Source organism: Sarcophilus harrisii, chromosome 1, assembly GCF_902635505.1.
Source record: "Sarcophilus harrisii chromosome 1, mSarHar1.11, whole genome shotgun sequence".
NCBI classification, from domain to species: Eukaryota; Metazoa; Chordata; class Mammalia; order Dasyuromorphia; family Dasyuridae; genus Sarcophilus; species Sarcophilus harrisii.
Window position 1 is genome coordinate 346,202,147 of NC_045426.1, and position 12,720 is coordinate 346,214,866.

The 12,720-nt window shown below is 44.7% G+C and overlaps 2 protein-coding genes across 2 annotated transcripts in view; one reads left to right on the plus strand and one right to left on the minus strand.

Moving 5' to 3' along the window:
* Nucleotides 1–47: 47 nt before the first annotated feature.
* On the plus strand, nt 48–6,502 carry DNASE1L2 (deoxyribonuclease 1 like 2). The gene is made up of 9 exons (XM_031945868.1): nt 48–961; nt 1,257–1,449; nt 1,602–1,690; nt 2,238–2,321; nt 2,931–3,031; nt 3,117–3,229; nt 3,444–3,598; nt 3,695–3,791; nt 4,712–6,502. Exons 1-9 carry the CDS (start codon nt 933–935, stop codon nt 4,763–4,765), a joined length of 915 nt encoding a protein of 304 aa, XP_031801728.1. The 5' UTR covers nt 48–932; the 3' UTR covers nt 4,766–6,502.
* The window catches only part of ECI1 (enoyl-CoA delta isomerase 1), a 35,613-nt gene continuing 29,299 nt past the window's right edge, over nt 6,407–12,720 (minus strand). Inside the window, exons 4-7 of the mRNA XM_031945867.1 lie at nt 11,403–11,549; nt 10,161–10,282; nt 9,772–9,950; nt 6,407–7,128 (exon numbers count right to left, since the gene is read on the minus strand). Coding sequence (XP_031801727.1) covers nt 6,962–7,128; nt 9,772–9,950; nt 10,161–10,282; nt 11,403–11,549 — 615 coding nt within the window. The 3' untranslated portion in view covers nt 6,407–6,961. The remainder of the gene's footprint in view (nt 7,129–9,771; nt 9,951–10,160; nt 10,283–11,402; nt 11,550–12,720) is intronic.

Sequence of the window (12,720 nt, forward strand, 5' to 3'; positions counted from 1 at the left end):
GATTCCAGCTGCCTTGCCACAGGCCTCCCCATGCTCCCTGGCTCCCCAGAAGTGCTCAGAGAGCTGCTGCTTTCAGGGCAGTGAGCCCTCTGAACATAGTGGCTCTGTGCCTGAAGGTGGGCAGTGGGCAGTGGGTTGGCATTTATAGGTATGGCTGTGTGGCTGGCTGGTTGGCAGTGTCTTTTATGTGGGGTAGAGAAGAGGGCAATGCTAGAGCCTGAGCCGGGGCCACACCCTCACCTGGCCATTCTATACTCTGCGGTCTCCATCCCTAGGCTTACATCACCAGCTTTCCTAAGTCCGGTTTGGTGACTTAATGTATTCGGCTGTGCTCTGGGCCTTCTAGTACAGACTCCAACCACCACACTGGGACCTTCTAAGAGGGGGGAAAAAGGGAAGTAGACCCATCACATTCTAGTTAGAGGGACTTGAGGGACCAAGGTGTTTGGTGTTCCACCTCCTTCAGTCTAAAGCCCTGCTCATCCTGCTTTTACTCCTTCCATCTTTTCTAAGCGAATTCTGGCTTAAGCCAATTCTCCCCATTCGCAGCCTTGGCCGTTTTGGGGGTGGAAGGGGTAGGATCGGAGCCGGTGGATGCCCAGCACCTCCCTCTCTAGCTGCTGTGGCTTCGCGTCGGAGTCCGTCCCTGTCAGAGGGGGCGGGGCCGCTCCTGGTACCAGCTGAGAAAGGGACATCCCCGGGAGCAGATGCTCAAATACGGCGGCGCAGCACTGAAGTCTCCTAGTCCGAGTCTGGCCCGGACGGCTGCCGGCCCCAAACGGAGCCCAGAGGCACCCCGGATCTCCGTCTGACCCAAGTGCCTGAGCTAGCAGGCACCCTAGCAACTCGGACTGACTGAGTGACTCGGGAAGCCCAGGGCGAACTGGAACCAGGAGCTCCGGCGTTCTCTAGACGGATAGTCTGCACCTCCTATGCAGAGCGGCCCTTGTTCCCGACGCGCGTGAGTCCTATTCCCCGCTCGCTGGATGTCCACGGGGACAGAGGTCGGGAGGGAGCGCGGCAGAGCCACAGGCTCCCCCCGTCCGTCCGGCCCCCCACTCTGAGGCTGGGGAATGGGCGTGGGGAAAGGGGGCCGGGACGGAGACATTGCACACTTGAGTGGGGGTGGATGTAGGTAAATGCGAGCACAGACGTGTGCACACCCGTGGATGTGTAGGACTGCAAAGGAGCGGGTGGGAAAATGGACCGGCCAGAGTGGGGAAGCGCGCTGACGCGCTCGCTCTCCGCACTCGCAGCGGGCTTCGGGCGCGGACCATGCGCTTGCCCCGGGCGCTGCTGGCCGCGCCGCTGCTCCTGCTCTGCCTCCTGACCCGGGCCCCGGCGGCCGCAGCCTCCCGCGCAGCCCCGGTTCGCGTGGGCGCCTTCAACATCCGCAGTTTCGGGGACAACAAAGTGGAGGACCCCGCCTGCAGCAGCTTCATCGCCCAGGTGCCGGGGCCGGAGGGGCGGAACCCAGGCGCAGGAGCCGACGGGGTGGGATAGGCGGGGAGGGGCTTAAAGGCCTGGGGTCCCTGACTGGGTGGCTGGGTGGCCGAAACCCTGTGCTGTCCCTCGCCGGTGACCCCTTTGCCTCCTCGAAGATCCTGGCGGAGTATGATGTGACCCTGGTTCAAGAGGTCAGAGATCCGGACCTCAGTGCCGTGTCCGCGCTCCTGGAGGAGATCAACAGGTGCCTTCTGGTGACACGGACACGCAGGGACACACCCGAAGCGGGGAGGGAAGGGAAAGAAAAGGAGAGGGAGAGAGGCAGAGAAGGGGAAAAGGAGAGAAGATTCCTAGCAAGTCCAAGCTTCCACGGTCTTGAGAGTGTCGGGGTCCCCAGCGGAGGGTAGTTCCAAAACACAGGCATCGGAGCTTTGTCCCCGGCGTCCGTCTCTCAAACCCCGCCTGGCCGTAGCGGGGGTGCGTCTCCCTGACCCCTCCCTCTGCGCTATTCCTGGGGGGATGAGTCACTGGGCTCGGAATGGTGTTTGGTGCCACGGAGGCGGAGGTCGGGGCCGGGGCTTCGGGTCGAACAAGAAAAGGCTGTCGGGCTGCCCAGGGGAAGGGGGACTCCGGGGGCGAGCGCAGGGGCAGTGCGTGATGATCCGGGGCTTGGGGGCTCGTGGGCACCTTCCCTGGGCTCCTGCGGGGGCGTTGGATGGGGAGACTCCCAGAACCTGAGGCCTTGCCTCCCCCCGGGAGTGTGAGACTCCCTGCCTCTCCTCTCTCCCCAGGATATCAGAGCACACTTACAGCTATGTGACCAGCGAGCCGCTGGGACGGGACAACTACAAAGAAATGTACCTGTTTGTGTACAGGTTAGAGAGCACGGAGGGATGGAACCGGAGCAGTATGGGGCTCCATGGGACAGGGCCTCAGACCCAAGAGAAAGCCAAAGGACGGGCTGGGGCTGGGGATGGAGCAGGCGGGCAACTTCAGAGCGGGGACTCGAGGATCAGAAGGGGAACTTCAGCCAGGATGCTTAGGCCGCCGTCAAATAGTCATTTATTAAGGTACATTGCTGAGCACTGGGGCTACCAAGGAAGGCAAGAGCTATAGACAGGATCTCTGTCTCTGTGTCTGTCTCTCTCTAGGCTATATGTAGCTATAGGTATATATAAGGTAACACCATAGAGAAGGCATTAGCATTAGAGAGGAATTAGGAAAGCTTTTTATAGAAGATGGAATCAGTAGAGATCTGAAGGAAGCCAGAGAAGGGGGAGATGAGAACTGAGTATTCCAGGCATAAGTGTCAGCCAACGAAAATGCCAGGAGTCTGGAAGCGGGGACTAGTTTTAGGAACAGCCAGGAGGCTGTCATGGGACTTCAGGGCATGTGGTGGGCATCAAGGGAAGCAAGGTGAAAAAAGCCTGGAGACAGGAGAGACTACCCCGATGACTGAGGTTCCCCTGCTCTACTTCCCTCAGGACAGAGACGCTCTCAGTGATGGATAGTTACTGCTACCCAGACCCCGAGGACGTTTTTAGCAGAGAGCCCTTCATTGTCAAGTTTTCATCTCCGAACACAGGTGGGGCAGGCTGACACCCTCTGACTACCTTCTTGCCCTGTTTTGCCACTCTGAATTAACTCCTCCCTCTGCACTGCTCCTACAGCCGTGAAGGAATTTGTCCTAGTGCCCCTGCATTCGGCCCCACACAATGCTGTGGCAGAGATTGATGCCCTATACGATGTCTACTTGCATGTGATTGACAAGTGGGGGACTGATGTAAGGCTGATCTCACCTACCTCCCACTCAATCCCAACCTCCTTCCCCATTCTCACCTCCTTACCTAACTCTTCCCCCACTCCTGCCCCTGCATCTTCCTCCTAAGAGCCTGAGAAGAGGGTCAAGGAATCAGGAAGGAGAGGAGGAAGGAGTTCTGTACCAGTGCCAGGGCCACCCACACACCCTCTTTATTACTGTTGATCTCTCTTTGCAGAACATCCTTTTCCTTGGGGATTTCAACGCAGACTGTAACTACGTCAAGCAGCACGACTGGGCCAACATCAGGCTTCGGACTAGTGAAATTTTTAAATGGCTTATACCAGATAGCGCTGACACTACCGTAGGGAATTCTGACTGTGCTTATGACAGGTGAGAGGGGCCGGTGCACTGGAGGATGTGGGAGGAAGTGTCCTTCCTCCCCCAAGAGAGAGGAGGGCCGATCGTCACTGTCCCATCCGTGTACAGGATCGTGGTCTGTGGCTCTCGGCTGAGAAAGTGCATCGTACCCAACTCCGCGACGGTCAACAACTTTCAGAAGTCCTTCGGCCTGGACCAGACTGCAGTAAGTGCTGGAAAGAAGCCTGTTTTTCTGTTACTACTCACTTTTAAAAGAAGGGTCCATCCTCTGCCCCTATGAGTGTTTTCACACAATCACCAAGGTAATTTTGTCTGAGGACTTGGCTATATCTGACCAAATTCCATTAGAATTTATGAAGACCTTAAGTGGTCGACCAGACCATCCTCTTGCTTTCATCTCAGCTTCATCTCTGGAAAGTTTCTCTATTGCCTAACCCTGACTGAAAAACACGCAAGTGCAAGGCTTGGTGGTAGTCGGTTGGGGGGGGGGGGGGCACATACATGAATTTCCTCCTAACCCCAAGCCCTCCTCTGCAGTTCTGCCCTTTTCCCGTGGCTAAGATTTTGTTGGAAACAGTGTTTAGAAAATAAGTGCATTATATTCAGGGCCCGATCCAAGAAGCCTGCTGGGCCATTATATGCTGAAAAATTTTTTTTCTTGGCCACAGACTAATCTGCTTCTGGCCAAAACTGTGACCTGTGTTACTTAAACCACTGTTTCAGGATTCATTTTGCAAATGCTTACCACGGGGAAGATTAGGCAAGGATATAGATGGATTAATGTAAGTAATTTTCATTAATCAAAAATTGTTTAGAATACTGAGGGAAAATCAAACCAACTGCTGTCTGAGGTGATGAAAGCTCTCTTTCATAGGGAAAATTCTCTCTAGTATAAAAAACAAACAAATTAATATTATTATTACCCCTTGGCTGGAGGGTTTGGAAAGAACTAAAGGCTAAAAGCCGAAGGTTCAAGACAAGTCATTCAACTTTGTTTATTGGTTCCTGGATAACCATACAAGTGCCTGTGTGCATATCAGAATATGAATTCTAGTGCATATCTTTGTAAAGATAAAAAATAAAAAGGCTAGAACAATCTCACTCTTTCTTCTTTCTTTCTTCCAGGCTTTAGCCATTAGTGACCATTTCCCTGTAGAAGTGACACTGAAAACTCACTAAAGTTCCTTAAAGTCTGTGTGGGATGCTCTTCTTCAGCCTCTTTTGTTACAACAAACAGCCCCACTGGACACCAATGTGGGAAAACATTCCTGGACTCCTGAGGAGGTCGAGTCAGTGCCAGAGAGATTTTTCTTTTTCAAGACTGAAAGTTTTCAGGACCTAACACTTGAGATTGGTTTAATCCCTGGGTGCTGAGCTCCTGAAACAGTTCTAGTGGCCTTGAAGTACATATTCTCAACCTCCACAACAAGAGCCTGCCTTTCCCTGAAGCCACCAAATGCTTTCTGCTGGAAACTTTCACTCAGCCTAATGGATTGGAATTCAGTCCAAGTCTCAAACACAAAATTTTTCAGGGGTTTTCTATGAATTTTGCTAAATCACAAGAACCATGGACAAAATAATTAAATGGGGATGGGAAAGTCCGGATACAGTCCCATCTCAAAACGTACAAAGTCAATGATTGATTTTTGGATGCATTAATGAATTTTATCTTCTAGTTTTATATTCCCTAGGCTTATATTCTGCAGCGGCTCCTCAGAGTCTTCAGGGCTGGAGGGGAGACTGCTGCTACCTGCATCTGTTTGCATTTCACAGGCCAGACCACCAACTAATTCTTCAGTTTACCTGTAGAATATGAAGAATATGAGGAATTTATCCTTAATGTTCAGTAAAATCCCACTTTGGGGAAAACTTTCTGACCATTTTGTCTATTTGAAAAACAGAAAGCTGTCACTTTTAACTGGTGTTCTGTCTACAAAATGCTACTTACAGATACTATAAATTTGGCTTTCCACTGAGCCAGGGGAGGCCCAAGATGCTACATTGTCACCATTTGATTACTCCTAGTTGTTTTTAAATAACAAATCTTGTATTTTATACTTTGTTATTTTTCACATCCATGATTTCACTTGTTATAAAAGTCACGTGAGTTATGTAGGAGAGGGATCATTCTATCTGATAAAGAAACTAAGATCCAGAAGTTAAGGGGCTCACTTCCAAACAATTCTCCCTTGCATTCTTCTAGTCCTTTTCCATTTGTGCTTTGATTTCATTAGATTTTTCTAAAAAAGACCTTTCTGAAGATTTTCACAATTAAGTTGGTACTATGTCTCAAAGAGGCAGTTGGAAAGACGGGTCCTCAAGTGATACATAGCCACTGTGTGGACTCAGGTAAGTCATTTCACCCTTAACAGCCCCTAGAACTTTTTCTTGCATATCTGGTGGAGGAAGTATTTACACAGGTTTGGCTCTTTCCTTTTAACCCCTCCAAAATTAACCTCCATTCAAAAACCTAATTATGCTACTTAAAGAATTAGAATGACAACCTCATTTTTGGTGATTTAGACTAAAACTATCTAGGGTCGGGAAGGAATTTTCTGCACAATTAATGACATCTATCTGAAAGTTTGGATTTGTTCCTGAAATGTCAACCTTTGACACCCACATGAGTAGGATTTGGAAAGGGCAATGAAGAATATATAAATGACTCTTCCAGGAGAAGACAGGTTTTGGAAAGTGAAGCTCTTTGAGAATAAGTTAACAGAAGCAATTCTAAATCATGCAAGAAATCAGTACTGTGAAGATACCATCATCTCCTCTTCTCTGCAACACTCATTCCAATGATAAAGAAACAAACAAGAATCCCGAAAAGCTATTTATTTGAAAAGTTCCATTCTGAGTATATATAGGGGAAATGGGAAGAGGTGAAGTGCTCTTCGAAGCTCACTGATTACTTGCAGCATGCCTCTCATCACAGGGCAATCCAGCCCTGAGGCTGGAGAGCAAAAAAAATCTTCAGACTTTTATTCACAATTCTCTTTGAGCAAAGGTGGTTCTATTTCCCAGTTCAATAAGGCCACTACTTATGATTCCCAGGTAAAACGCTACTCAAGAACTAAAGGCTTCCTTTCCATATCATCAGCCAAGTCTTCCAAGCACCTTCTAGATTTATGTGGAGTGGGCTAGAGATAAAACACACCGATGGGAAAAAAGAAAAGATACCTTGGGGAAGTCAGAATAAGGGGACAAGATCTGAAAAAATCAACAAACTAAGAACAAATAATTACATTTACTTTTATCTTGAAAAATATTTTGTTTTAAAAAACCTACAGCTATCCAAAGAAAGGCTTGTAAGGTCTGTACATGACTTTGTTTCGATGGACCCAGCCACACAACCCGGGTCAGGAGCCTCAACTTTTACTCTTTTCGTTCTTTAAGTGCTTTTAAATACATATGAAGAGACTTTTGGATGCCATCTCTGGAGATGAATCTGACAAAATTGTCGATATCTGCTTCTCTCTGTTTCAGCAGCAGATCGGCAGTAGGTTTTCTCATCATGGTTTTGGTAAGCTGGCGAGCATGGTCTAAAGACAGGGTTAACAAGTCATTAATTTCTAGGTCACCAAGAGTCAAACCAATTAAGTCATAACCTGGTTTCATAGAAATGCATCCCCATAAGCATATTCTACCTTATGATGCTTTAATCAACTTTTATTTTGTAATCACAGTAAGCCCTACTAATGACAGCATAAAGTCCTACCCCATACCCTAACAACACTGAATGACCAGCTTAGCTGCTGCTCCCCAATGACCTCCCTACTCCAGGTATGATCCTGACTTCTGCCACCCTTTATTTTCCCAGACTTTCCTAAGTCTAGATTCTCTTTCCCAATCCTTCACACCTCAATCTGATTCCTCTCTTGTCCATGCTCACTTAGTGGTTCTGATCTTCCCTCTTTCCAATTAGTTATGTATGTGGAAATTCCCTCATAATATTGTTTCCTTTAAATGCATTTTTCTGGAACAAATCAATAATGTTAGAGTAGGATGCTGGTAGAAGGAAATGTGTACATCACTTTGGAAACTCAAAGCTTCAACTATATCATTCAATGCCTTTCTCCTTACAACAGTTTCCTCCTTTGTGACAGAGTTTTTAGCAAAAGGAGGAAAAATGAGTAGAGGAACAGATCAGTGGGGCAGCCTCCAGTCCCAAATCAGAAGGCAAATTCTGGGAAGCCAGGCTGTTTCCTAGAAAAAGCAGGGAATGCTACTCCTGCAAAAAGAAGGGGCTCTGTGTTCAGAGCCAAAGTTCAGAGCTGCAAAGGAAGCTTGGGACGGCTCCCTCTTTATCCCAGAAGTAGAGCTTGACCATAAAAGGAAAAAAAAATATCAAAAGAAAATAAGCAAGAAACAGAAATGAACTTTTGACCATAGGAAGCTACTATAGTGACAGGAAAGACCCAAATACCAACACAGATGAGGACAAAATATTCACTGAGGAAATCTCAAAGAGTGATATAAATATGTCTCAAGCCCAAAGAGGCTTCTTGGAAGTGCTCATAAAAGACTTTAAAAGGCAAAGAGAGGTAGAAAAAAAAATGGGAAAAAAAAGTGAGATATGCAAGAGAGAATCAACAGCTTGAAAAGGAAGGCAATTCATTAAAAAATACAATTAGCCAACTGCCAAAAAAAAAAAAAAATTCACTGAAGAAAACACTTTCAAATGTAGAATTAACCAAATGCAAAAAGAGATGGAAAAGGTAACTAAAGCAAATCACACATTAAAAACTAAAATAGGGCAAATGGAAGCTAGTGACTCTATGAGATATGAAGAATCAGTGAAACTAAAAAGAATGAAAAATGAAAGAAAATGTGAAATACCTCATCAGAAAAACAGCTGATCTGGAAAATAGATCCAGAAGAGACAATTTAAAAGTTATTGGCCTACCTGAAGGCCATGACCCAAAAAAAGAGCCTGGATAGCATTCTACAAGAGATCATTAGGGAAAACTTAACAGAGGAGTTAATACTCATTGAAAGAATCCATCCATCACCTTTGGAAAGCGATCCCACAAGGAAAACCCCAAGGAACATTGTTCCAAAATTCCAATTTCAAGGAAAAATACTTCAAGCTGCTAGACAAAAACAATTCAAATATCACGGAACAACACACAGGATTACCCAGGATCTGGCAGTTTATATAATAAAGGATCAAAGGGCCTGGAATACCATATTCTGGAAGACAAAGGACCTGAGATTACAATCAAGAATAACTACACAGTGAGACACAGAATCATCTTTCAGGGGAGGCAATGGATCTTCAATGAAGCAAGAGACTTTCAATCATTTCTATTGAAAAAAAAAAAAACAACTAAAAAAAAATTAATCTACAAACACAGGATTCAAGAGAAACATAAAATGGTAAATGGGGGAAATATATATTATTTAAAGGTTAAACTGTTTACATCCCTAGATGGGAAAATTATATTTGTAACTCTTGAGAACTTTATCTGTTATTAGGGCAGTTAGAAGGGCATTACAAGGACTGAGAATATGTTTGTGAATGGACTCTGATGTGGTGACATCAAAAACATGTCTTATTAATGTCTTATTAAGGGATGGGAAAAGGTCTGGTTGGAAGAAAAAGAAAGGGGACAATTAGTTCACATGAAGATGTGCAAAAGACATATTACAAAGAAGGGAGGTAGATAAGCATTGTCTGAAGCTTGACCTCATCAGTTTTGGTTCTAAGAGGGAATAACTTAATCATTCAATTGGGTATAGAAATTTATCTAACCTTAAAAAGAAGTAGGAGGAGAAAGCCAACAGAAAAGGGTGGAGTTGGATAGAAGGGCAGAAACAATAAGAGAAAGGGGTTAGAGAAGTGGAGAGGGTGATAGGAGATAAGGTAATGGGTGGGGTGGGTCAAAAAAGAATACTACTAAGGACAGGGTGGAAAAAGAAAACAAAAATATATACTGGGAGAAAATAGGATGGAGAGAAATACAGTGCTAGTAATCATAACTGTGAATGTGAATGGAAAGAACTCTCCCATAAAAAGGAAGAGAATAGCAGAGTGGATTAAAAAAAAAAAAAACCCAAACACCAAAACTAACCCAAAAACAAACCACCACCACTAACAACAAAAGGCAGGTAAAAAAAGTCAAATGTCTCCAGCAGAAATAGTCCCTCAGTGACCAGTCCCCAGCAGAAAGGCATCTTCTCACCTGGAATCTTCAGCCACTGAGACATCACACTGAGAGCTGTGCTCTGCACCTTGTCTTCTGGCACTAACTGATCCACAAGGCCTATTTTGAGGGCTTCCGCAGGAGAGAAGAGCAAGCCCAGCTGAAGGGCCTGCTCGGAAGCTCTGTTCCCAATCGTGTTTACAAGGTTGTCTTTAAACCTAGAATTAACAACATACACGCATGGCCCTCACTTAACTTTGCGTGGAAGGATTAAGCACAGATGATCAGTATTTAAAAAAAGAGAAGCATCTAGTTCTGACACTGAGATGATAGACTCCCAAAAAAAGAAAAGCAAAAGCTTCTTTCTGAGATCATGTTCCCACAAGTGCAGCAGAGATGGGCCTGCCTCATGATGGGGTCAGCCTTACCAGAAGGGCGCCACGATGCCCAGCAGGGTTTCGTTCAGACCAATGGTGTACTTCGGGTTGTCGGCCATGACTCGGTAGTCACTTGTTAAGGCAAGCAGGCAACCTCCAGCGGGGCTGGATCCCTAGAAGCAAAGCCAGATGTTGACTCTGGGCAGGCCTGCTATCCCATCCAGCTGTGGCATCTAGACACTCAAAGTGAATGCACAGATCAGATTAAGTCCTGGAAGAATCTGCTGCCATTTGTGAAAGGGGGGGGGGGGCAAAGAACACAACATGATTCCTGTTTGGTTCTTGACAGTCAAGAGGGTGTGTAAAGTTCTGAGAATGGGTCAGCTGAATCCCCGTTAGGAAGGAAGCATACATGGGGCTTTATAAAATGTTACTTCTGTTTTAAAGCCATTTGTAACTGGTCTAAATGGTCATACATTAGAGGCAGCCATGATGCAGTAGCAGGAGTCTTAGGTTTGAAGGTTAGAGGACATAGATTCAACCCTGAGCTTTGCTATTTAACCTACTGTACTGAGTTTGGGCAATTTTCTTCCTGTTTCTGGACCTCAGTTTCCTGAACTTTTAAATGAGGGAGATGAGTTACATTTCCTTCTAGATCGAAATTCTGTGATCCCTGAATTCTAACAGAACCAGGAAGGGACCAAACAAACCCTTAACTAAGAACATGGCCAGAATAGCAAGAAGACAATGTTTCTCTTTAAGACCTAAGATGAATATATAACCTATATCAGATTGCTTGCTGTCTTGGGGAAAGGGCAACTAAGAGAGGAAAGGAGAAAAATTTGGAACACAAATCTTACAAAAATGAATTCTGAAAAGTATCTTTATGTGTATTTGGAAAAATAAAATACCATTGAGAAAAAAAAATACCCAAGCTGAAGTAGCAAATACAAACTTCTTCCATCTATAGTTTTTATTATTGTTATTGTTCAATTGTTCTAGTCATGTCTGGCTGTGACCCCAATTTAAGGGTTTTGTTGGAGTAATCTGCCTTTTTCTTCCCAAGCTCATTTTAGAGATGGGGAAACTGAGGCAAATAAGGTGAAGTGCCTTGCCCAAGGTTACTAGCCACAGCTAGTAAATGTGTGAAGCCAGGTTTTATCTCAGAAAGATGAGCCTTCTTAACTCCAGGCTTAGAAGTCTATCCACTGTGATACCTATCCTGCCCTAGCTTAAAGGAAAGCAATTTACAAAGCTAGTTTCCTTTGAAATCAGACAAAAAAAACAACTTGCATTGATTGCTGCTATCACCACCATGTTGGACATGTACAGCTTCAGCCACAACTCTTGTACTGCTTTCCAGTATTCAGTATAGTGTGCTGCATTCTTTCCACACATTTCAAGAATATCCAGGCCAGCAGAGAAGATTTTTGGGTAGTTCTAAAATAATAAGAAACAACAAGTCAATTAACATGCATTTATTAAGCACCTACTATAGGCAAGGCATGCAGGATATGACAAAAATGAAACTCTATCAGCCTATGAGAAGTCAGTGGTATACATCAAATATACATAAAACATATACAAAGTTATATCAAATAATTTTAATGTTTAATTAATTTGTTTTTGCTGAGGCAATTGGAGTTAAGTGACTTGCCCAGGATCACACAGTCTGAGGTCACATTTGAACTCGGGTCCTCCTGACTCCAGGGCTGATGCTTTATCCACTGCACCACCTAGCTGTCCCTAATTTATTTAATATTTTCCCCAATTACATTTAAAACAATTTTTTTACATTTGTTTTTAAAACTTTTGAGTTCCAGGTTATTTGCCTTATCATCCCCCAGTTAAGAAACTATATGTGAAGTTATATCAAATAATTTTGGGGACAAGAGTAACTTGGAAGGAATCTAGGAATTCCAAGGGGTAGCCGAAGAGAGGAGGGAGAAAAGCACTGAGAATAGATTTGGGATGCATCATGGATTATGTAAAGGAGGCATAAAGTGCAATAATCCATTTTGGATCCAAGGGCTTAGAATGCCAGACAAAGGATTTTACATTTGATTTTGGAGATAAGAATTTAAAGAGCAAAGAGGTGACTTGATCAGACTTGTGCTTTGGGAATAACCAATGGCAAAAATGTAGAGGAAGGATAGAAAAAGGAGAGACATGAGGCAGGGAAAACAATTAAGAGGTTATTTCAGTAATGTAGGAGAGAGATGTTAAAGGTCTGGTGCGAATGTAAATGGAAGGAGGAGCTGGATTGGAGAGATATAATGGGGTATAACTAACCACGCTTTATAATAAATGGACTCCAATAGCATGAACAATCAATATTTTCCAAGAACCATTCATTCTTTAAATATCTTATTTTTTTCTTTTGAAGACAACTGGGGGTAAGTGACTTGCCCAGGATCACACAGCTAATAAGTATCTGAGGTCACATTAGAACTTGGGTCCTCCTGACTGCAGGGCCAGTGCTCTATCCAATATCTTTTTTTTTTTTTTTTCCCAAATGTACATAGGTGATAACTGGTATTTTTTATATTTCAAGGTGAGTAAGTAAATTCTGTCACTTTAAATGTATTTGACCAATTGTAATTCATTTTCA

What these genes read in the sequence shown, in the direction of transcription:
- DNASE1L2 (XM_031945868.1), top strand. Translation starts at nt 933, where the DNA reads ATGCAGAGCGGCCCTTGTTCCCGACGCGC. An exon ending in TCTGACTGTGCTTATGACAG is followed by an intron (nt 3,599 to 3,694) that starts GTGAGAGGGGCC and finishes ATCCGTGTACAG; the next exon opens with GATCGTGGTCTGTGGCTCTC. An exon ending in TCGGCCTGGACCAGACTGCA is followed by an intron (nt 3,792 to 4,711) that starts GTAAGTGCTGGA and finishes TCTTTCTTCCAG; the next exon opens with GCTTTAGCCATTAGTGACCA.